The sequence below is a fragment of the Triticum dicoccoides genome, chromosome 2B (assembly GCF_002162155.2).
Source record: "Triticum dicoccoides isolate Atlit2015 ecotype Zavitan chromosome 2B, WEW_v2.0, whole genome shotgun sequence".
Taxonomy (NCBI): Eukaryota; Viridiplantae; Streptophyta; class Magnoliopsida; order Poales; family Poaceae; genus Triticum; species Triticum dicoccoides.
Genome location: NC_041383.1, coordinates 712,236,835 through 712,261,942, shown reverse-complemented (window position 1 = coordinate 712,261,942; position 25,108 = coordinate 712,236,835). Strand labels below are relative to the sequence as shown.

Below are 25,108 nucleotides of genomic sequence, written 5' to 3'. Positions count from 1 at the left end.
GGATGTATCTAGATGTATACATGTATGTTGGAGAAGGGATGGATAACCGCATGACAGTTGCTAAACTAAGGCAGTTGTTGATTGACCAGATATTATTAGGCCTATAATTAATCCTTAACAATGGCAACAGGGATTTGATCTGCTATATATCATCTTGACAGTTGGTTGTCTACATGTCGAATGCCCAGTCAAGCAAGCAGAGACGCTTGCAGTCCCAGGCATCCGCCGGGGCATATCAACAGAACATTTGCAACTGTTTGGCCATCAGTAACAAGCACAAACCGTGCAAAATATTCATTTATATATGCTGAAAGATTTCACAACCAACCAACCATTCCTTAGCTTTCATGATTCAGTAGCACACTAAAAACCATGGGCATGCTGAAAGATTTGAAAGGCAACCAGACGTCTCTCATTTAGCAGGCCACCACAACCAAACTCACACATGGTCCAACATATATTCATGCTAAATAACAAGAGATGTATCTAAAACTAAAATATGTCTAGATACATCCCCTTTTATCCATTTTAATGACAAGTATTTCCGAACGGAGGGAGTAATAGATGATGGTCACAAAACATGAAAGGATAACACACCAGTACATACGAGTGTCATTTCACACCGAAAAAAACAGACAGGTTGCGGTTCATAAAGGGAGAAAGCCAAAACAAAAGTTCACAGCTAGTAATCGCGACAAAACGTATCCACAAGATAATCGAGTAGGCGCATTGTTGGACCCTCCAGATTTAAGCACCAATTAATCTCCTGCATACCTGGCCATCAGCAAGTAACCTGTAAAGTGAGCTTACTACGTAAGCTTCCATTACAACTTCTACAGAAAAACAAACAAGCAATGCACTCACCACTTCACTCCCATGTGTCGCATGCGCAAGAGCAACTCCAGAGATCACTAACGGTTCCTGCTACGACCTGCATGCATACAAGCGTCAAAGAGTTGGAGAAAACTGCATAAGGAGGTAAATACTTTCAGACTCATAAGATGAGAAATTTTTTGTTTATCAGTCACATACCTAGCGATCTAGTGTTAAGGAATTCTTCGTCTTCAGGGAAGAGCTGCAGATTTTTTGATTTCAGAAGGTACTCGACAGCGGCAGCGTGGAAGTCCATCAAGCTACCAATTTTAATGAGCTCCGCGAGCAAAGGGATCTGCTCCGCCTTCTCGAAGAGCAGCCCCTGGGATACCTCATCCGCAAAGTTCGTCGCAAACTCCAACTTCTCCTTGTAGCCTGGTGCACGCTTGCTTTTCTGCATGTACAGTTTCGAGCTCTCCCTCTCCCACCGGAGCTTCCGTGTGGCCTTCACATCCAAAACGGCCCCAGTGGACAGCTTCACCTTGTATCCCACCGTGATCGGCTCGCTGGTCTCTAGCACCGTCACATTGAGCAGGCAGGAAACAATCTTGTGCCGCTCTTCAGCAGAAATGTCGAGAGCAGGATCGGCAAGAAAAGCAAGGACCAGTTTGATCATACCAACATTGATCACCTTACGCCGAGCAGCTTTTGTTGGACTGACATTTTCCAATGTGAGTGAATCATTCTTCCCAACAGCTTTGGATATTGCCTGAACTCCAATCCTACCGTAGATGTTGTTCAGCTTTGCTCGAGACATGGAAGGCAGGCTTGAAGATGGATACCAGATGAACAATGACCGGTTAGGAAGCTTGTCGAACAAATCCTTGAGAAGTAGATCATCAGGAATAAACACATCCACTTTCTTTGACAGAAGGATGGTTCCGTCGGTACAAACTGGAACCTTGACACAAGCAGAAAGAAGCTTCTCCGTGCTTTTGCTCCAGTTCTTGGCAATGAACTGCCAGAAAGCAGAGCAGTCAGCTACAGGTAGCGCATCGACAGAGCTCTCCCATGTGCTCCATAGTTTGCAATGATCTTTAGCGCTAGGACCATTCCTCACACCAAAAACATGTGAAAAGAAGTCCAGCAACTTCTTGTCATAATATTTGTCCAAGACATGCAGCTGCAGGCTGAAAAGGTTGTCCTTATCATGAAGAACACAACCCAGAGGGCTCACCCACTCTCCACTTTTCTTTTTATTTGGTATCCAGATCCAATTACTCGTCTTGTTTGCAGGCTCCCAATTGCACTCCTGAAGGTATGTGTAAATACGAGAAATAGTAGCCTTGTTTTTGTGGCTTTTCAGATGCCGAGCAACAAGCTCATGTCCGTGTCTAACATCCACAGATACTCCGATTGCCGCAAGGGCATCTCTGAATGAGGCTATCTCCGAGCCATAGAATGCTTCATCAATGAAAGGGCCATCTTCTATGCGAATTGAAGAATTCTTTGGATCAAACAGGATCGACTCATCGGGACATCGGAACCCCACTTTTGTCCTCAACCAACTGCAGCCTTTGATTTTCTCTAGAAAGCCCTTTGGGAAGTTACTTGAAGAAGCCAACCAGCTCTGAATGGACATGAGCAATGACAAGACAGTAGCTGCAGACATGTGCAAAGGATCCTTGGGAATGTTGATGCCATTGATAACAAACCTAGCACCAGCTTTCACTTCAGTAGTAACACCTAAATTCTTGAGCTCATCTTTATAACCATGTATTTCTTTGCTTAAACCGTGGTTAGAGACACTGTCATCTATGAAAGGTAAGTTTGCTACTGACGATAGAGACTGCCATTCTGCATTAAATAAGATTGCATCTTTGGGGGATCTGAAACCCAACGATGTGCACAACCACTTCTCATTCAGCATGCAACTCAAGAGCTCGACGGGAAGTGCGCCCTGTGTTTTCAGCTGCCGATAACATGCTAGCAGAGCTAGGACACTCGCCTTTTGAAGTAATGAATTCAGAACCATCTGGTTGAACAAGTTAGCTATAGCCTTCGATGCCGCCTCCAATCTTGTTATCAAGCCAGTCTTTTCTAACTCTTCTTTGTAGGGACTAATCTTACTCCCATAAAATCTGAAATCAACTACAGGAACCCCATCAAAGACCTTTAGAAGGCACTCCCATCGAGGATCCACAAGAAAAGATTCATTAGGAGCACGGAACCCCACATTGGTCTTAACCCATTTCAAATCTTTGAGTTTTCTTATGAAGGCGTCACATGAGCTCACATGCCGGATACATTTGAGGATTAGTACAGTAGCCTCAGGAGTAACAGCAGCTGAACTGAACTTGAAATTATCAATCACAAGTTTGTAGCTGTCCTCAAATCCAACAAGAACACCGAGCAATTTGAGCTCTGGTTTGTAGGTAAGGATGTCCTCGCCATAGAACCTGACATCAAGGAACGGCTGGCTGCTGATGCAGGATGCAACTGCCCAGTCTGAATCATAGATGATACACCCAACCGGAGACCTGTAGCCGATAGTACTCTTCATCCACTGTCCATCTTTGACACTGTTGATGAGTTCGCTTGGAGACAGAACTTTCTCTCGAAGAAAGCGAATCAGCCGAAGCAGTGAGTACACATTCTCTCTGGTCAGTGTATTGCTTGCGGCCATGGACATGAGGCGGCTGCCGATGTACGCTGACGCCTCCTGAAATTCGAATCGAACTCCGATCGCCTTGAGTTCATCCTTGTACATATGCAGCTTGTTCTGATAAAAAATTTGGTTAATCATTGGTATGTCAACAAAGGAAGATCCATTTTGCAGAAGAACTCCCCACTCAGAACTGGACAGAAATGATTCATTTGGTGGCTTGTATCCAACTGATGTCCTCAGCCAACTTCCCTGTTTTACACAAGCCAGAAATCTAGCCGGTAAATGTACTCTTCTTGACTTGAGATTCTGTATCCATTGCAAAAGCAAGATTGCATTGTCAACAGTCAGAGGCGATGAGACTGTAGGAAAGCTTGCATCTGGAGGGTGTATGAACGGAATGTCTGAAGCCTGCAGTTGTGTCTTTAGGAAAGCCAAGAGCTGGTCTTCAGGTGCATAGATCCCAGCGTAACTGCCTGACGACTTGTAGTCTGCTGATAGTTCAATGTAGTTCTGGTTCCTCCATGGGTTCGTGCCCATCAATCCTACCCATTTACTGCCCTTCGCAGGAACTAGAAGGCTGCTTCTTGTCTTGACCACACTGCCATAGCTGTCGATTACCGGCATGGCACGGCACAGTTCTGCCAAGTGGTAGCTCTCGATGTGACCCTTCTGAGACGAGTGGTACAGAAAATGGGCAAAAGCAATAACAGGCTTGCTATCATAATTCAAGGAATTAAGAACCGCTAGTCCATAACTGTAGACAGACACAGCCTCCACCTTTGCATAGCTCTGAAGCCACTGTGATACTGCTGTTCTCTGTGCGAAATTTTGTAGAGCTTCCTGTGTGCTGGGAGGTACAAAAACGCGGTTAGAAGAAGGGAACTCCCGGTTCCAGCTGATAAGCCAAGGTATGCACTTCTTCTCAGATGCAATGCACAATCTGTCACTCAATTGAGTAGCTCTAGAAACGCTCCGGAAAGAGAGAGCATTGTTCCGATCAACATACTTTAGCAGGGGAATAGACATCATGTTTGTACCGGAGAAACAGTTCTGCCAATTGTCGGCGACAAAGGATAAAACTTCCAGATAAATCTGTTCATTTACCTCCTTGACAAGATTCGAGCCCTCAATGCATTTGGCGTACCACTCATTGCTCACACTTTTAACACCAAGAAATGATAGCACGGTATTATACGTGGACTTATCGAAATGAGAGCTCAGAATGTAGCTTCCATGGGTTGAAAGATTCTTTAGGTCAACTCCAGATTCCCTTGCCTTGCTGAGAATACTCCAAAAGGCTGGTTTCAGTCGTCCAACCTCACCTGGCTTGCAAAATATTTTCTGCGAACTATGAGACTCGCATGGCACTATATCCTCGACAAGAATCTTGTTTTTGATGCCAGATCTAACCGGCTCAAGTACTGGGATTGGTGAAGGATTGGCCGGCAGGAAATGAAACATAGACGGTAAGGACATTGCTGGTGCGTCAGCGCTAGATTTCACAAGCGCGACAAAAGCATTCAAGAAAGCACTTGGGACACACTCCAAAATCCCCTTGTTCCAGGGACTGTCAAACAGTATAGCCTCTCTTGAAGATGCAAGGAGGAAGTCGGCCTGAATGATGAATGGGAAGTTCGTCACCATCTCAGTGGGAAGGAAAGCATAGACGCCAGGTGATATCTGCTTCCCACGGGATAGACGCTCGCCGTGCGGGAAGGCCAGGGTGATGACCCACTCGTCGATCTCCGCACGTTTGTCCACTCTGTTCTCTGGTTTTACTGGGAAACTCTGCCTCCACATATAGTAGCCACACTCTTCTTCTTTCCCATTCTCTTGAGCTGATAAATGGACCGTGTAAGACTCTGCGTGCATGTTCTTCCTCGCTTGGTAGTTCTTTTCACTAGATATTGCAATCTCACTGACTGTGCTGCCTTTTGGATTGGAGTTGGCTTCCTGTACAGAGAGCCGCCTAATCTTTGACAGAAACAGTAGCATTTCTGGATGCAAGCTCGACAGTTGCTGCTTTACGACACTAACCTTCTTGTCCTTCAGAGGCAAGATGATAGTGGTTGTTGGGAGGACCTTGGATCGCCCATATATCTTTTTTATGTCTGAAAGGATCTGTTTTGACTCAACCCACTCAGGGACAATGTATCCAATGTTACACTCCGAACAAGGCTTCTCATTGAACTTGATCTGGTAGCCATTACTGAATATATGGGGCTGGCTCGATATCAGGAAAACGCTCTTGAACCCGATACCTACATCAAGTGCAACAAGGTATCACAACATTGAAGTCATAATAATACCGAAAAAGGCTTTCGCCCCGTGAAGTCATAATAATATAAGAGGTACAAATGGTAAAGTAGGTAAATAGCTGTTTGTTGTAATTCTTCAAATGAAAGGGGTTAACAAGGATGACTGCTGAAATAAAATGCATTTGTGGATATTTTCACATCTTATAATGCTAGGCATGCATAAACTAGAAGATCGAAGCAAAATGAAGTGAAATTTCGACCATGTTATAAATCTGGTTCAACCTGTCAAAATAAAAAATGTATAGTCCAAACTGTCCCAACATCACAAACATGGTCTAAAATGAAATTTAAAGTTTAAGGTTTAAGAATCTCCAAGTTTAAAGTTTAAGAATCTCCAAGCTATTGATGCAGACTACAGTTTTTTTTTGTTAATAGCACATAGAGTTAAATAAGGGTATTGTTGCACTTCAAATAATAATCCAAGCCGTAACAAGTTATCCCATATTGTCCAACCAAGGAACGTTCAGTTAACGGTGCAATGATGTTCATCAATGTGACAAAATGACGTTTAAACAAACCATGATGTGAGACCCGCTTTGGCTGTGTTTGGCAAATTAAGGAAGTTCCACGGGAGCTCCCAGAAATACAGTTGTTGCCAAGGAAGGTCTAGGAGGGCAAGAGATCCCAGAATTCCGACGGCAATAGTAAGAAAAGAAGTTACACCTTAACACATAATAAGGATCAAGATGAGTGATGTATAGGATTCCACTACATAGTATGTCACATAGAGTGTTTGAAGTACCAGCCTTCATCAGTTTCAGTATTTTGGCTCCGTTTCTACTCTGTTTTACAAACTGGGTGGGATGTTAACACTTTCACTTTGCCTTTTGCTGACATGGATACCAATCTATGTCTGTGAACTTGGATGTATCAAACAATTTTGTTTCATTGAAATTGAGCTAGGAGCTCTCCCTACTTTCCTATCAAAAAATTGAAGTAGCAGTGACAGATTATCAGCCTTTTTATTGATATAATGGAGCATAAAATTGGGTGTCAAAGCCTAGCACTCTGACAAGTAGCAAGTCATTAATTTTATAGGAGCATCCAAAAACTATTTGAGGTTCATTGACGGCTGGATATAATACTCCTAGGGGCGAGTTTACACCCATTGGAGGAAAAAGGTGAACAATATTTTCTTCACTTCCCAATAACGCCGAAACCATAACTTAGTCTGAAATGATTTCTACAAGATTTGTCACATGCTCAACATGCACAAGCAGTGAAGAATATTTTTTACACATTTTTTTAGTATGGAAGAACTTAAAACTTGGAAATCTTTTACAAGAGTACGCATAATCGTCACATCTTTTTTCTGACAGAGTGTTAGTTTGAGTGCATGTTCATGGCACCCAAATTCTAAGGCAATACAGTACATCATGACCCACCCAAAACAAATATTACAAAATACATTTAGGTTGAGGATACTGACCCCGTCTAGAATCTAGTTCATCACCATCCTAATTAAGTACTGATTAATATTTCAATCATTTTACATGTCATCTATTAGCTATGTCAGTTATCATAGTGCTTGAGAAGAATAGTTAGAAAACCGATTCCTTGCTGAAATTAAAGGAATAACACCAAAGAGTAAATTCTCTCGTTTGCCAAAACAGAAAACAAAGGGATTTTATAAGTGGGATGCAAAGATGTACCTTTCTCTCCGATGTATCCCTTGTCCCTGTTTCCTTTTTTAGTTGACTTTCCAACACGACAAATGGATTCAACATTGGATGGAGAGAAGCCTTTCTCATTGTTGAAGATGAGCAAAGTAGATGATGCACCAGATCCAGTAACATCATTGGATGTAACTAGAAACTCCAAAGATGGCGCTACTCCGCTAGGGTACTCATTATCTTCAGCATTCTAGTTTTAGAGGAAGAAAGTATTAAACTTAAAATATGGCATAAAATTTTATTCACTAACAGGAGAGCATACAAGTGAAACATGGCGATTCTGCTAGTCTTAATTGTAAGATACACATCAAAGAAAGGCTCTTTACAAAGTGACATAATGTAACTGCACTTATATCTGTTGGCTAAATAAGATTGAGAAAAAAGCTGATCCAGCGAAACACTAGTTCAGCAAATTTTTGTTGCATTTCACCAATCTTAGTAGCAAACTTCTGAATTACAGTTACAAGGAAAATTAAAAAAAAAGTATTGCTTATGGAATTTCATGCCATCCTATCATGTTTTGGTTCATCACATAATAGCATGGTGGGATACCTGTCCTCTTCAGTGCAAATCATTGTAGTATCAATATAAAGAACACATTTGAGCACTGTGAAGAAATTTCACACTTACAGCCCACTTCTTAGAAACAACATCCAATTTTGTCTTTCTTAGTATGCTTTCTGAAAATGGTCTAATGTTGAAGCAATTATTCAACATGAAAAGCTATATACCTACACATATGACAATGGATATGGCGGAAAGGTAGTCCCTGCATCTGAAAAGATATGGTTTGCCACTATGTATATTATCCAGTTTATGTAATTCAAGTTTTCCATTATTCATATTACTATTGTTCATATTACTATTAGAAGTTGGTGCTCATTCTTCCGATAGTCACTTCTAACATTAAAAGGGTATACTTTTTTTTTTGGAAATATGTTAAGAATCAACTAAGGAACAAAATGAGTTATATTGTAATTTCCTTTGTTGTTTTGCAATCTTCCTTAACTGTTAGAGACTGATATTGCCACACCGATATTTTGCTACTAATATCGATATAGGTCATTGACTCATTGATGTTGCTAGCTTATTGCAAAAAAATCCTATCTTATATTTCTATTGCAAGGAATACCAAGGAGCAAATTCCTGGCTCTGCCACTGCCGTGCAAGAGCTTGATTGGTCTAAAGAAATCATTGCGGTTCTAATGGCCAAAGTTAAAATTGCGCAATATGTACTCACATGTCCAAATCATTGAAATAGATAAATGCGACAACTTGAATGATGGATGCTTGCCTTTGCTTGGGGTATGGCTTGTGTTTTATGCCATATGTTGTTACACTACTACACATACAATATTTCAGTTAGCTTTCATGTGGTGATGATAATATAGTTTACTAGCAAAATGTTTGTGCATTACCACTTAACCATAAGAAACGCGAGGAGCTACCTTTGGTTCAGGAGATCTTAACAATATGATAGTGTCTTGCGGCTATTGCATGGTTCATGATTAAAAAAATAGCCAACATATAACAAAAGATCATGTTGCAGTCGTTGGAGAATCTTAAGCGGCCATAGTAGGTTCATTGAAGGATTTATAATGACAAACATTTTTAATTTTGAAACATGGCAGAATGGCATGAGTAAGTTAAATGCGCAGGATCCTGGATTAGGTAGGAGTGACAATGCCTATTGTGTGTTGAAATTGCAATTTGTTTGGTATGATATAGATCTAGAAGAATTGATTGAAACAAAAATCAAGACAATGATTTTGAGTTGGATCCACATATTTGCATTTCTAATTTGTATTTTTAAAATAGTGTTAATGTCATATAAGGCTAGCAGTGTATTTTTTTTATTTGGGATTGGTCTGGTACCAAGAAAAAGTAGCATTTGTTTACTTATGTCTCTTGGAAGGGTTGCTGGTTCCACATGTTGGTAGAAGCACATTTGTCTATCGTGGTGTCCCACTTGTGAACTCATCATCAACCCCAACATTTGTAAGTAGGAAGGACAATTCGTTCATTAGTTATTACAAGCATGCATTACTTGTCTAATTTGCTCCTTTCATGAATTAAATAGGCCATGAACTAAACACTTATTTTTTGTAGCAAATTCCTGAGTTCCAAATTCCTTGCATGGATAACCACGGTATTCAAAGAGCAGGTTTTAAAAGGGTGGAAATCACCTTCAAACTAAAATGTTAAGTTGAATCTGAATCTAATCTGTTTCACAAGTATAGAACCATTTCTAGCAACCATGTATTCCCAAACAATCTCTTGGATGAGCAAAACACAAGAGTGACTTGGCATTTACAGCATGCAAAACTCAGGAGAAATCCTCCGAAGGAAATACAGGAACAGAAGATAACACTTTGTATGCTACAAGAAAATGTAAAGCATTTTGTTTAATTCAATAAAATCGTTTGGGGAGACAAGTAATTTTTTAACAAAAAGGAAGTAAAAAAGAAAAGAGTGTGGTTTTGTGTAGCTCTGTAGCTTGAGCTACACGGGACTCGCAGGAATTAATCATTGGAAATTTGATACTCCCTCCGATCCAAAATAAGGGCCACAGTTAGTTTTGAACTGGGTTTAGTTCAAAACTGCGACACTTTTTGTGGATAGGAGGTAGTAGTATATAATACAAGAAGAAAAAAAAAGGTCACTTTGGTAGTGATGAACACATGGATATCCATTTCTGTACAAACCAAGTAGATGGGGTAAAAAACGTACTAGCTTGTTTTATTGGGTTGAGACGGCTTTACCGCACGGTAATTAAACTGTCTTATCATTTGTAGGCAAGTCCGAAATTAAATTAAAACCACAACGGTGGAGACGAATTTGACTGATTTCTTCTTGAAAATTGTGCAAATTGTAAATAAATCATACCAGTCCTACTAGAAAAAGTACACTGCGAGAAAGAGGAGATTCGTCACCTGGACGAGCTCCATGAGGAAGTGGACGTCCCTGGAGTAGAGCTCCTGGCTGAGGTAGTTGACGGCCTGGTGCATGTCCTCGGCTAGCGGGTTCTGCTCGCCGCGGCCAATGTAGTAGCGGTCGCGCCGGATCCTCTCCACGTGCTCCCGGGCCGCCGCCGCCATCGCGGCCGGCAACGACATCGGCGCGGCTACGGAAGGAGACCCACCGCGCTGCGCTCCGAAGGGGAAGAGATGGTTGGGGGTTTTGGTTTGGGAGCGTGGAGGCGGAGGATGGTGGTTTCTGGTTCGTTCGGAGGTGGTGGTGCGCCGTAGTGGTTCCTTTCCTGGGCTTCTTCGCCGGTATTTACAGCCAGCGTTGTTGGGATCTCTTCCTTTTTCTACGGAGCGGAATCTGGAAAGGTCGCCGCCATCTTCGCTTCGTTTTCTCGCCCTTTAGCATTCCATTTTTAGTAACGCAATCGAAAAACTCAGTTGTACTACTAGAAACTAGGGTTCGCATGAACGAGGCAACTAAATTTGTAGGTATTTACAGCCATCTTCCTTTTTTTGTAGGTTTGCTTCAATAAGGTAACTAAATTAACTGTATATTCCTTTCTGTTATAGTCATGTACTCAGAGCAAGTATAGATATGATGATTTTCTTTAACACACTACAGATGTAGAGATTCGTACATACGCATATACACTCATTCTATAAACACATGTACACACACCCTATCTACCCCCTATGAACACCTCCGAGAGACTGAACCGGCATATCATCTTGAGATTGATAAAGTCGCTACACACATCTTCGTAGTCGACGAAAACGTTTTCTTCCATTGAACGCACATTGTCGAAAGGCCCGAATAAATCTAGGAAAATGCGAGCGCTAACATCAAGTCTAGCATTTGAAGAGTAATTTGCAAAAAACCACTACATTGACGCCTAAGTCTGCGCACTCGAGGCAGCGCGTCCCTAAACAAGCAGAAGCAAAGGTTTTCCACACTGCTCTACCGGTGCGAGGCGGTGGCGGCTGCGCCATGCAGCACGTCGGCGAGCTCGACTAGTCTCTGTTTATTCTCCAACCAGCTCATGTCGCAGCTGTTGCTTCCACGCCGGTGAACGAGCTCCTGTTCCGAGCGGCGGGGCGGCAGGCAACCCCGCACCGCCGTGCCACCCGACCTCCTCCTCCGCTCATTCTTATGTTATCTCTCCTTTTCCCTCCCAGAGCTCCCTCTGTTCTCTCGTAGGTGCCGCCGCCATGGGCATACCCGAGCCCCCCCCCCTCCGTGCTTCCCCTCCACCGTCATAGACTAGATCTAGGAGCCAGCGCTGCCAACACAGCCCCCCTCGCGTCTAGAGCGGCCGTTGAGGAGGGCATCCTATCAGTCCACCAACGAGAGGAGGCGGGTGGCGCGTGCAGGATCTCGGCGGCGAGCGACGCGTCTTGTAATTGGGATCATTAGCTGGAGGGGCACACACCGCCAGCGATGATGTCAGCTGGCAGGAGGAAGGAAGGGCGGTGGCGTGCGGGATGGCAAGATCCCAATCTAGATTGGGTAGGGGATGGGTATTTGTTTTTGGAGGGAGGGGTTTTTGCAAAAAAAAAGACCATTCTAATGCCATCTACCGTGAATCATTATGCCACATCATCAAATTCATGACCCACGTGTCATAATCATCATCAAAATGCTCTAAGCCATTAATTAGTATTTTTTTGGCAAAAAAAATAGGCTTAGAATCAGTGGTTTTGTCCCAAATTTGCAAATTGATGCTTTTCTGGATACCTGAGCGTCAATATGGTGGTTTTGTACAATTCATTCAGCATTTGAAACACTGATGGCCGGGATTCCATTATCTTTCTAACTATTTAAGCACTGGTTGATTCACATAAATATGATGATATTAACACGCAAGTTGTCACATCATATTTTTGCTGAGTTGGAAAAAGGGAACGGAGAGATAGAAGAGAGGTGAGACGTAGGCAGCTGCATCACGGGTTATTCTTAAAAAAAATGCAACACCGGCTCGTAAAAACTGTGAGAATAAAATAGGTCGTCCATCAGTAAGTAGCAGTACATACCTATAGTTAATTAATGTACATCTACTACCACTATAAAAGAAAGAGAGGAGCAGATCCAAACAATCAGGCGCGTCCATAGACAAGATCCGATGGTCTGTAATCGTTCCGTGTTTAACCCAACAAGCCACGCAATTAAGCCAGATCGCTAACGAAACTCTCTCAAAAAGAAAAACCGCACCCACCCGCACTCCCGCAGTCCCGCACGCCCTTTCTCCCCCAACCGCTCGACCCCGCCGCCGCCCCTTCATGCTCCGCGCCTGCCCGCCGCGCCTGCCGTCCGCCCAGCCGCCGCTCGATCCCGCCGCCACTTCTCGCTGCCAAGCGCAGCCGCTACTCGGCCCGCTCGGCCCCGCCGACGCCGGCTGACAGGGATTGACGACCTCCAATTTGCCGCTCGCCAGGGGACAAGGGCGACACCGACGAGGCGCACAGCGACTGCAACGGAAGCAGGTGCCGCCGTGCCTCGGGCCTCGTGCGCCCGCCGTCCGCCGCCCCCATCCTCGCCCTCCTCCGCTCCCGCTTCGCTCGCCCTCCGCCGCCGGTCCTCTTCTTCGGCGCCGCCCGCCGGTCCTCCTCTTCTCGGATGCCGCCCATCGGTCCTCTTCTCCGCCGCCGCCCTGCAGGTCCTCTTCTCCGTCGCAGCCCCGATGGTCCTCTTCTTCGCGGCTAGCAACTCCATTAGTGTGTTAAATATCATCTCATCATTTGATAGGTAGATTCTAACCGCTGCTCTGCGTAGGTTTTGCAAGGAAGAAGAGAAATTGAATTGTGTGGAAGAGGAAGGCGGCCGCTAAGCCACCCACCGGAAGCGGATGGACAAGCTCGATACGGTCTTTTCCTGCCCATTCTGCAATCATGGGAGCAGCGTTGAATGCCGGATGTTAGTACCGTCTTCACATATTTTTCCTGTTAGATGGTTGATACTGGATGGCTATCTATCCATTCAACATTGTGTCTCGCCTTCTTTTCTCTTCAGTGATACAAAAAACATTATTGGTGAGGCTAATTATCCAAATCATACATAAAACTGCAGATTGTACCTCCTAAGATAGACGGAGATGCCATACTGATTGGCGATCCGCTAGAAAATTATGCAGCAGGCATCTCATTTGGTTTTGTTCCTTCTCAACCTAATGATTGCAACTCCAGAAACATGGTATAGCTTATTATAATTTTTTTACAATCATACCCATTTCATATACTCTTGGGGTTTTAATCACTCTAATCAACTATCATAATAGAGCATAGCTGAGGTAGTAAATCATGCAGGGTTATATGCAGACTCGGTTGCCATTAAATGATGTCTGTATGACAGGCCGCTCCGGCGAGTCGGATGGGCGGCGGCTGAGCTTCTCCATGGCCTGCTGCAGTTCCAGTGAGAGAGAGCTTCGAAGGTGAGGAGGAGATATAGAAGAACGGCAGGAAGGGAGAGGAGGAAGGGCAGGGGTGTGGCAGCCTTGACGGTGAACCTCCGGCTGCGATGGTCTCCAGCGAGAGGCGGCGCGCGGCACCGACGCGAGCCTACAGGGCGGCGGCAGCTTGGAGCTGCGGGAGCTCGGGCGTTTGGATGCATTTGGATCGCAGGCCAAAGGTCATGCATATTGGGTACATTTTGATCGCTATCAAATCTGTCCATACAAAATATTGGCATGATTTATCTTTCTGTTTTGAGGCCACATGCATGTTGATTCTGCCAACATACTGGGATCCCTGTAGATAGAACCATAAGAAGAGGACTGGTCCTATGATCATTGTAGGACTTCAACGCCCATTTAGGAATTAGGACACCCATGTTATGTTTTGTTACCAGCTGGTGGAGTTAAATCCGAAAGTCTACAAGCTGCATGGTATACATTTATCATCAGTTTAGTCGCTCGTTTGTACCATCGTTGAGCTTGTGATGTCATGGAACGAGATTTTGTACCATCTATATTTTCTATAGTTATTTAATCTTTCATCGACATGGACGAGGGTGGTAAAAGATTTTTGAGATTATGGTTCCCATTTTTGCATATTGTCTGGAAGTTGAATTCTTGGTAATGTGACCTTCCTTTTAGATTTCAATTCTGTGCAACAGTAAAAGATGCTAGCCTTGTAATATAGAGCGAATGTAGAGAAAACATTTATACAGATGTATTATTTATGACTTGTTATAAATATGCCCCACCACCTATGTAATTCAAATTAGTCAAACTTTAAGGAGGGTGGAGTCAGGCTAAATTAATACTATAATATCCTTAATGTCTATAACTATAAGTGGTGTCCTCTTTTATGCGCATTTCCACTCTAAGAAATGATTTTAGAATCCTATTCAATAGAAATGAGAAAATATGTAAACAAAATAGAAGAAACAAAAGCATATAGGATATTTATTATATTATATTATATATCCCTAGGTTAGATTCATTTTCTACAACATGTTTCTAATATAAGCAATATATTTTTCTGGGAACATTGTTTTCATTAGCAATATATTTTCCCAATGTTGTTCTGTATTTTTTTTTCTTTCACTCGATCATGTTATCACCAAGATATCAGATTGGTATTACATGGAAAATAGATTGCACAAGAAATCAGAGCAAGGATATATAAACCAGAGCATCCCAATGTTCATATTACTTGGATTGGTATTTGTCTATTTACCTTTTAAAATCTTCTGCATGTTCTGACAATAATAAAATCAGGTAGACTACTGAATGTACATGTACATATGTACTTCAATAAAAATATGTACTGGTAATTCTGTTGGCATAGTATAAATCTTCTTTTGTCATCTATGAAAGCATTACTGACACTTTTGTGAATGTCAACACATGTTAAGATGTCTTCACTAAGCAGATTGAGTCTATATATAAGTTTGTGCATCTTGATTGTCTGATTATTGGAGCATTACACATGACACTGTCAGGTTTGTATCCTGTGAGAGCAGAAGAAGAGGCGCAATCAACTAAGAACCATGCCAGGTCGATGGTGCAAGTTGTTATCATACGGACATATGGTGGTTATCCCGGGGAATGTTGTTTGTTTTGGTAGAAAAACTAAGGGAAAAGGATCCATTTGTAAAAAAACAAAGCCATTGGTTCGCATTACTGGGTCTATCTATTCATGTTGGATGCTGACTTTTCATTCACCATGCTAGCGGCAGTTTTGTTGTTTCTTATTATAGGCCTCAGATGTGGATATATTGGTAATCATTCTTCACCTGTTACGACTGAAGTTTGAATTCCACATTGTATTGCCTTGATTTACAAATTGATTTAAAAAATGAACGTAATTATTGCCTACCATTTGTCCAGAATTGGAATTATATACAGAAGATCAGAAATTTAAGAGAGGATTAGTAGCTTATTTTGTTCACATATATTTGCTCCTATTATTGATCAAGGGAGCATTGGTCTGATTTAAGAGGGGATTAGTAGCTTATTTTGTTCACATATGTTTGAGAGGGGACCGAGAAAATTTCTTGCTAAGCTTATAACAGTGTTGCACATGCAATCATCTGCCATGAAGAAATATAACTACAAACAAAGTGTTTTTGACTGAGAATAGATGTATCTTCAAAAAGAGTTTTAGCTAAGACGTGCATTGCACGTGCAAGCTTACTAGTATTGACTAGTATTATATTAGCTATCAATAACATTTCACTAAGATATACTTTCTCCGTTCCAAAATAGATGACTCAACTTTGTATTAAATTTAGTACAAAGTTGGGTCATCTATTTTGAAACAGAGGGAGTACTATCTAGTAGTTGGTTATCCTTGCTGTAAGGCGTCCTCTAATGTTGTTGGAAAATCAGTTGCCACCCATCTATTGGATTGGATTTAAGCCGGATCATGAGCCATCCAATCTATGCAACCAAAATCCTGCACATACAACATGTATGTTGTGTGTTATTTGCAACATTTTTCTTGACATAATTGAAAACATTGAGAAAAATATTCCAACATTTTGTCACACACAAGAAAAAAAATGGCATGCAACTAGAACCCCATTGATTGTGGCAGCTCTTTCAAAAATAGGTCGGATCATGAAAAGACAAATACATCTAGCATACAGAAACAACAAAGAGTCTTGCTATGTGTATGACTCTTGCTTGTCCGATTTCATACGACATAACAGATCAAGCCATTCAACTCCTGATCCAAACGGCAGCACACCACTAGATTAGGCATCATATAGAGTGGGACAGAGTAAAATCATACGCACAGTAATTCCAAACAACAAAAGACAACAATATATCGCTTGCGTGTGCACAAAACAATATGAATGTTTGCAGCATGTCGAAACACCGTACACATCATAAAAAAAATCTCTGACTTTCAGGGATCTCTCACCATAGAGAATGAAGGCGCCGCCTTCTGCTGATTTGGGCTCACCAATCATGGATCCGGCTCACTGCAGTCCCATCAGAGCCGGATTAAGAGACCCTAGACCCACTCCTTTCCATAGTTCCAACATATTCCAAAAGAGTAATGGCTTGACAGCAGTCTCAGCCACGAGTTACGCATGGTGCACGGAAGGAGGACTAGAGAAGGAGCTTTACAGGGAATCTTACGAGGGAAAAGGTCGAGAAAGACGCTATGGAAACAAGAGGATCACAAAAGTAATGTGTTTTTTCCTCAGATAATAAGTGACTGGATTTCCCTCCGGGCACACTATGATAAATTTTCTTTTCTTATATAACAAGAGAATTTTAAAGAAAGAAGATTAAGTGGGAGAGGAAGGAACTATAGCATGCTGGTGTTACTTCATGAGCAAATATTGTAGATAATTCAAGAAGTTCTTATATACTTAAGTTCTTATTTTTTTTCTCTATATATGATGTGACTAGATTGTAGTGCATGTCTTAAGGCGAATTTGTTTTAAAAGAAATCATATTGTGACCAAACAACTATAACAATAATTGCGTGTCAATTCATCTTTAAAAGTAGTTTATTATTGTGACCAAAAACTAAAATGCATCGTGTTCTAGGCGGACATTCGCATACAACAATTGAGTGTCGTTGCTCGCCTGTCGATTTCACCGTAACAAAAAGGCTTATGCCCAAACCCGGTGGGTATCTTTGCCCCACGGATATACGAATCAGGTATATCTCATGTATGCATATATGCATATATTTGTCTCACAGATAGCAAGTTCAATGGTAAACCCAAATCTTGGTGTTGAAAATATAATGGAATATTGACATAGCGACATTCTTATGTCTCTACCTAATAATAAAGTAAGGAGTGCTTCTGGCGATCCGTCACATAATTTTGCAAAAACAAAACCATGTATTTTTTGTGAATTAATCCGCAGTACATACTTAAGTCACAACCAACCCGTTATTTTACTTCTTTTCGGAAACCCCCCTGAATTTTCAGGTAATTCCCTGTGGGTCATATTTAAGTCAAACAAATATTTTTTAAAATTATCCATATCTTTTAAACCTTAACTTTGATTTTTGAACATGTTATATATTAATTTTGATTAGAAATATATGTAGAATCTGAATATGATGTTATTTTTACCTGTTAAATATTTTTGAAATGTTATTTTGGAAGATATTTAAGTCAAACAAATATTTTTCTAAATTATCCATATCTTTTACGTAACTCCGATTTTAATATGTTCTATAGGAAATTTTATTAGAAATTGTGTAGAAGCTGAATATGATGTTATTTCTACATACTAAATATTTTTTAAATATTATTTTGAAAGCAAACTTATACTCTATGGCACATGGTCCATTTTTCTACCGGTGGTGATCTGAATTGCAAATAAACACCCACTAAAACATATAGAGATGAAAGAAAACATTGATAACCATACATGCACACCCCTGAAAAAACCTGGCAGGAGAAAACAACAGATTTCTCATCGGGGGAGCACGAGAGAGTGCGCGCGAGAGAGAGAGACGCCTTAGGATTAACCACATTCAAACACGTTTTTATTTGTGTGAACACAGAGGCCACCACCGACGAGGGTGAGGAGGATAAGTAGCAACACAAATGTGATGCGTCGCTAAAATAATGGACGTGGACCTATTGTGGTCTTAAGTGATGGTTATTGAATTAAGAGTGTATGTTATTTTCTTCCGTTGCAACGCGTGGGCTCATTCAATGATTCAACCACATAATATGGAACGATTCAACCCATCAAGCTTATGAGCATGTGCTTTTTTATAACTTTTCAGACATTCAGGAAAACATTTTTACATGTTCATATATAATTTTAAAAAATGTGTATTTCCATGTAAAAATGTATGCCTATATCTATAATCTAATAATAAAGGGTTATTGTTTCTGGTGGTACATCACGGAAATTGCCCTCAAAATTGCAAGATATTACCCATCGGTGTCACTTATAAGTGATAAAAAAACGTTTCACAAAGGGGAATCCCCCGCCTGGGCGGCCATGCAGTAGGGACCTCCTATACTGCGCTCTATGTGCTAGGAGAAGACGCGGCGCGTCCGTTTGGGCCGGCCCTTGTCCAGCGGCCTGTTTTGAAATTTTCGTTTTTTATTTTTATTTTTTCTACTTCAAATAATTTGGAGTTCAAAAAAGTTTGAAAAATTAAAAAAAATGATAATTTTGAAATAAAATGCTTGTGGGTTCAAAAAATATTCACAATTTTGTTAAAACATGTTTGCTTATGCATGAAACGTTTGCAATTTTGAAACAAATATTCAGGAAATAAAAAATGTTCATGATTTTTAAAAAGTTTGTGCATTAAAAGATTTTAATGAAATTGATCAAAATTTCGCCAATTCAAAAAAAGTTTATGAATGGAAAAATATCCTAAAATTCAAAAACTGTTAGTGACTTACAAAATAGTTTACTCATTCATAAAATGTCCGCTGATTCAAAAAGATGGCCATGCATTTAAAAAATGTTCCTTAAAAATATTGCGTTAAGTCAAAAAAATGTTCATGAATTTTAAAAATGGTTCCACCAATTTCCTAAAAATGTTCGCCGATCCAAGAAAATTGTTTTTAAAAAACGTTTGCGAATAGTATAAAATGTTCTTGATTTTAGAAAATGCTCAAAAAAATATAAATGTGTTCATGAATTTGAAAAATATTCACGATTTCAAATATGTGCATGAGTTTTAAAAAATATTTATGATTTCAAAAATTGTTCATGATTTCACAAAATTGAGAGCGCTTATCTCTGTGATGCAGCAAAATGTGGTCATGGCCATTGGAAATTATTAAAAAAATCTCACATTGCAACGCACAGGCCGTTTTGCTAGTATATATAAAATAACATATTTTGTATAGGCTAAAAGAAGCCCATTTTGTTCTATGTATTTGTTTTACACCACATATTAAAATATGTATACATTTCTCAGATTCTTTCGAGGTACAGAAATACTGTTTTGGAATCATTATTTTGTCAAAAGAATGGCTACATGTACGATGTAGCCCAGACCCTAGAACTGTGGAGGTCGAGGGGTGGCATCAATATCATCTATCTCTGCCGGAGCGCTAGTGCTGGTGTTTGTGAAATACATATCATCATCTTGACAGCTGTTTACTTTGGTTATACAGGGACAATGTTGATACATGAATCTACAGGTACTGTCTTTCTATCCATAGCTTATGGGGCATTGCAGAACAAGTTTAGTACTAGCCACAACAAGACTTTTACACACAATACAAGAAAAACGAATTGCACCATTCAAGAAAATAAATTGAACAATGATGTTCCTCTGCGCTCTCACTATGCCACGGCTCACTTGAGTCTGACCTGCAAATTATGCACATTCAAAACATAAGAGCTTTTCAGGTAGAAGAGTATATGTATTTTCTGTTATCTTGAGCTCTCACTTTGGTTATATAAGATGCGTCGAACCAATTATTTAGTTCCATAAAAACACGCAAATGCACATGTAGATCTGTATATTAGTTCCTGTTGTACCTCACTTTGTCATCTCTGATCAAGGCCTCCAAAGAACTGTTCCAAGCTTGCAGAGCTGAAAACATTGGGTGACACCCTTTCCGTTTGCTGTGGCGAAATGTGCAGCTGATACTTGATAAACCTCTGCAATGGAGATAGCAAATCAAACCTCTGCAATGGAGATAGCAAATCAAACCTCTGCACTGGTGCATTTGTGACTTACAGATAACTGGTGAACAATTTCAGGACTCGAGTCAATGTGCCAGTCAGGTTCCAGTTGCCGGACAAAAGAGGTGCGGCCAATTTCCGTACTGCAGAAGAGAACCTGCAGATTTCAGCAAAGAGTTATATTTCAAGCTCTTATTCCATATATCCAAAACTAAAGTAGTAATATATGTCTGTTTACAAGGTCTTATGAAGTTTACCTTCTCTCTCACCAAACCGCCACCGGTAAAAAGCCCAGCTTCACTTAGGGCAGACAGTACCTTTTCCTGCATCAATTCAAAGGTGTGGGGGTCAAGTTAAAATGGTCTGCTCCAAACACTAAACTAGGTAATGAAGCACATACTTGTAATAATGCAAACTCTAAATTCCAAAACAAATGAGCTGTAGTGAAATGAAAAACATTATTTGGCATGCATATGATGATGGTGCACAACATAATAAAGTAACAAGAGAACACGAGGGCTCTTTCAAGACCTACCTCACTTTCATCATCAAGAACATGCTCCATCAGATAGACATCACAAATTTTTGCAATTTCTAGAAGAACCTCCAAGACAGAAGGTCTCACTGTGACATGATTCTGAAGAAAGACAATACATCCATGAATTCATTAGTTAGTCAATAAAAAATAGCAAAATTTGCTGAAGCATTTCTGCCCACCTGGAGCTCCTCCGGAGTTGTTTCCTCCAAAATCACACCAAGTAACCGGCAGGTAACCTGAAACAGTTCTTCCCACATTAGTGAAACACATGCCTTGGTCCAACAGGATGCTCGAAATTTTGTAACAACACTAAAAGCAGTGGTTTGCACAGTACCCTTCGCCCTTCGCTCAGTTTATGCCTGACAAGCTGCTCAAGAGTCAGCTGAAGAAGAAACAGGCAACTATCAACCTCAGGGTTATTTAAACATTAACATTATTTAGAAATAAACAAAGAAAGCACTACATTTACTGGTTGGAAAAGCTGATTGATCGCTTCATGTGCTCTTGAATCTACCGATGAGCAGGCATTCGTTCCGACCAAAGCACCTGGCTGTGATCTACTGCTTGTGTTGCTAGATGATGGAGCATCCCGTCTCCGTGGCCTCCGAGGTTGCTCTGGAGGAGCTCTCAACAGTTTCCAGGCAAATACAATTGTGATGGCAATTGCAGCAAGTGTGGTAAGCGAGCGAAGCTTCTAAACGAGGAAACAGAAGAAGTACTTCAATAATTCTGGCAACAAGGACTCAAAATAACATATCATAAAAATGGCAAGTCATGGGACTTAGCACTTGAGAACACACAAAACTTGTGATGACAATTGCAGCAAGTGTGGTAAGCAAGCGAAGTTTCTAAACGAGGAAATGAAAGAAGTACTTCAATAATTCTGGCAACCAGGACTCAAAATAACATATCATAAAAATGGCAAGTCATGGGACCTAGCACTATAGAACCCACAAAACTTGATATATCCTTTTGTTCTAGCCAAGTAACACACAATGCACTGATCAGTCCACTGTTTGCATCAAACACTTATACTTTGTAGAATCATATCGTTGTTCAAACAGTGTTAATTTGCAATTATAGACGTCACAGGTCTTGATGTCTTGCATGAAGTCCTTACTTATGTTGCTTTGGTGTTTGAAACGGAATGTCTCATTACCAGAGCATTCCGTTTCGCTACGGACATATTAATTAATGTGTATTCAATTTATAGACACAAGTCATATAATTAAAAGAAAGATAAAATGTGAAAAAATGATGAAAGGGTTAATGATAGCTTGGCCTAGCATTGTTTACAACAAGAGAACGGCAAAGCCTACAAAGCACCAGGTCGAATATTCCATGTATACTGGCTCTCGGTAAAAGTAGAACCTCAGGACAATAGTACCACCTCGCTATGTGGCACCGATTTGTCCGGCAACCAGCGTGTCGTATCAAATACTGTATCTGATAAGGATACATTCCCGATATGTATCAGTGGAGTATCGGTGAGTATGGCAATAATAAAGTATCTTAATTTAGATACATTTCAGAAGCTTCCCTGATCCTTTCTTGTACGGCCTGGCCCGGCCCAGCAAAACCTGAGTAAGGGGCATATCCTAACCATAGCCTGTCCCCATCCCTTGTGTCCAGCCTCCACTCCGGATCCTCTTCCTCCCTGCTGTACCCACTCTTGGCGGCGCCACCAGATCTAGCAGGCAAACCGGCGACAAGCCGGCAGTGGGCTACTTGCCTCCTCCCCCTCTCAGGCTCTAGCAGCAGCACACTGGCCGCAAGATGGCGGTGTGCTCCCCGCACCCTCCCCTTCTCAGGCTCCAACAGCAGGCCAATAGCTCGCTCGTGGCAAGCCGGTGGTGGGCTCCTCGTCTCTTCCCCCCTCAGGCAACAGAAGCATCTCACCGCCATGCTCCCTGACTCCTGCCCCCCTTAGGCTCCAGCAGTAGCTCGCCGGTGGTGGGCTCCTTGACTCCTTCGCCTCTCAGGCTCAGCATCAAGGTATGCTCCAGTGCACCCACTCCTCTCCCACAGATTTCTATCTAATGGCAGTTCCCCTCCTGTAGACTAAAAACATCTCCATTTTTGTGTTCTTTTGCGCGCTGTTTCTACTTAATCTGCACCTTCACTATGAATGGGAAAAGACCAAAAACATCAAATTAATCTGCTGTTCCTAGAAGAAAACTGTTTCTTGTTGATTTTTGGCTGCTTTGCTATTGCAGTGTCCTGGCTGGAATTGCCAGAATTATGGCCCGTACGGAATGCATGCTGTTTTTGTTCTGAAGCAGAATGATCAGGTAATTCTGGCCGGAATGGAAGGGGTTAAATAGGTATGCTCTATTGATTTAGGACATCATAATCTATCAACTAAAGAATATTTGCCATTTGGCAGTCTGACCTTAATATATAGTAAATTCAGGCATAGCAAAAAACACCCCGTCACTATCTGCCCACAGCGGTATATCATCTCGAGATCACATAGTGGCCATCCAAAAGTTTGCATCTTTCTGAGTAACCGGCAATCCTATATAGCAGTACTGACTGATTCTTTCAGCCAAGGAGACATCAAAATCACAAGGACCAAAGCAATCCCCTGACCTTTAGCCGAAACCGATCACGCATTACCCTGAAAAATAGGAGACATGCTTTACAGTTCACCTGCGAATCCCCACCTTGTACATGCCCGAAGCTTGCGCAGCAGCTAACAAGACATTACTGAATCGATGCTTCGCAACCTAGGCACTAATAGCTAGCGCAGCAGAACACCCGGTGGCCTATACACAGCTAAGAAGCATCAATGAATGAGCAATTGACTGCGCCCTTTACTGGTTCTGAAGTGTGACCTTTTTTCAGATGTACCCTGAAAAAGGGAATTCCTCAGCTACGAGGTAGTACTAGCGACAGATCATTCAGGCATCAGTTGACGGGACGGGAGCGAGGCCACAGATCCGAGCGGAAACCTGGCGGTCGAGGTCGAAGGGGAGGCGATCGGAGTAGCGGGAGAGGACGTCGACGATGCGCCGCACCAGATCGGCCAGCTCCTCGTCCTTCCCGCCCCCGGCCCGCGCCGCCGGGGACGAAGCCGCCGCGGCGGCGGACTCCGACGCCATCGCCGCCGACGAGACGGGCGGCTCAGACAGACAAACCCTAGGGGTCCCTCCTAGGCGCTCGTCGGTCGCGGCGAGGCGGGGGGGCTGAAGTGTAATTTGAGGTGGGGTTGGAGGGGGCGGTGGGCTGTGTGACCTGTGAGATGTCGGGGCGAAAGGAGGAAGAGAGAGAAAGAGGAAAAGCGGCTGCTTCGTGCTGTTTTTGTCACGACCTGGCGTGGGAAAGCTCGTTTTCGCAGTTAAGGCCTTGGGTAAGGGGAGCTATTCCGGTTATACCCCGGGCAGGCCATGGGCCGGGCTTGGGAAGGCCCTACCTGAAAATGCCACGCCCGGCCCGGGACCAAAAGACGTTTTTGTGTTTCATTTAAAAGAATATATATATTATTTTTTGAATCAAATACTACCTCGGTACACTAATGTAATACATTTTTGTAGTTCAATTCAAACTGCAAAAACGTTTTACATTAGTTTACACAAGGAGTAATAGAGATCATACACGTGTTTTCCAGAAATTACAAACAACCATATTGTTCTCCATATGTACAGACGGTCTATGCTCTGCCTCAATTAAGACACATGAGTGTACCGAGGATTGCTTCGCATGTTAGTTTGGAGGAAAAATGAGTGAGCAAGTGGTAGAGAGAAATGTATAATACTTAGGGGGGAAAACACAAGGATTGCTTCGCATGTTAGTTTGGAGGAAAATTTTCATCCACTCAACCCTCTTTGTAGAATCCCTTTGTTTTTCTTATGGCATCAAACACTCTTTTGATCCAAATTCATGTGGTTTTCTAATCCTATAGGATTCAATATGACATGCCATTCTAATCTCATGCTTTTCTTATTCCAGCATTCTGAAAGGACTCGAGGCCAACATAATGAAGTGTTCTTATCTGCTTGGTAAGAAATTCATGAATCCTAATTCTTGCATATTCTTTCCACCTAG

The 25,108-nt window shown here is 41.8% G+C and overlaps 2 protein-coding genes across 2 annotated transcripts; both read right to left on the bottom strand.

Moving 5' to 3' along the window:
- Nucleotides 1-861: 861 nt before the first annotated feature.
- Nucleotides 862-10,570, bottom strand: LOC119361233. Its single transcript, XM_037626543.1, has 4 exons — nt 10,406-10,570; nt 7,452-7,662; nt 1,033-5,742; nt 862-931 (listed from the first exon to the last, which is right to left on the bottom strand). The coding sequence occupies exons 1-4, from the start codon at nt 10,568-10,570 to the stop codon at nt 912-914; spliced, it is 5,106 nt and encodes a 1,701-aa protein (XP_037482440.1). The 3' UTR covers nt 862-911.
- A 9,374-nt stretch (nt 10,571-19,944) lies between these two features.
- Nucleotides 19,945-24,324, bottom strand: LOC119365793 (peroxisome biogenesis protein 22-like). The gene is made up of 9 exons (XM_037631435.1): nt 24,016-24,324; nt 21,525-21,755; nt 21,396-21,443; nt 21,241-21,297; nt 21,059-21,160; nt 20,781-20,846; nt 20,579-20,680; nt 20,377-20,499; nt 19,945-20,205 (listed from the first exon to the last, which is right to left on the bottom strand). Exons 1-8 carry the CDS (start codon nt 24,163-24,165, stop codon nt 20,386-20,388), a joined length of 870 nt encoding a protein of 289 aa, XP_037487332.1. The 5' UTR covers nt 24,166-24,324; the 3' UTR covers nt 19,945-20,205; nt 20,377-20,385.
- Nucleotides 24,325-25,108: the final 784 nt, after the last annotated feature.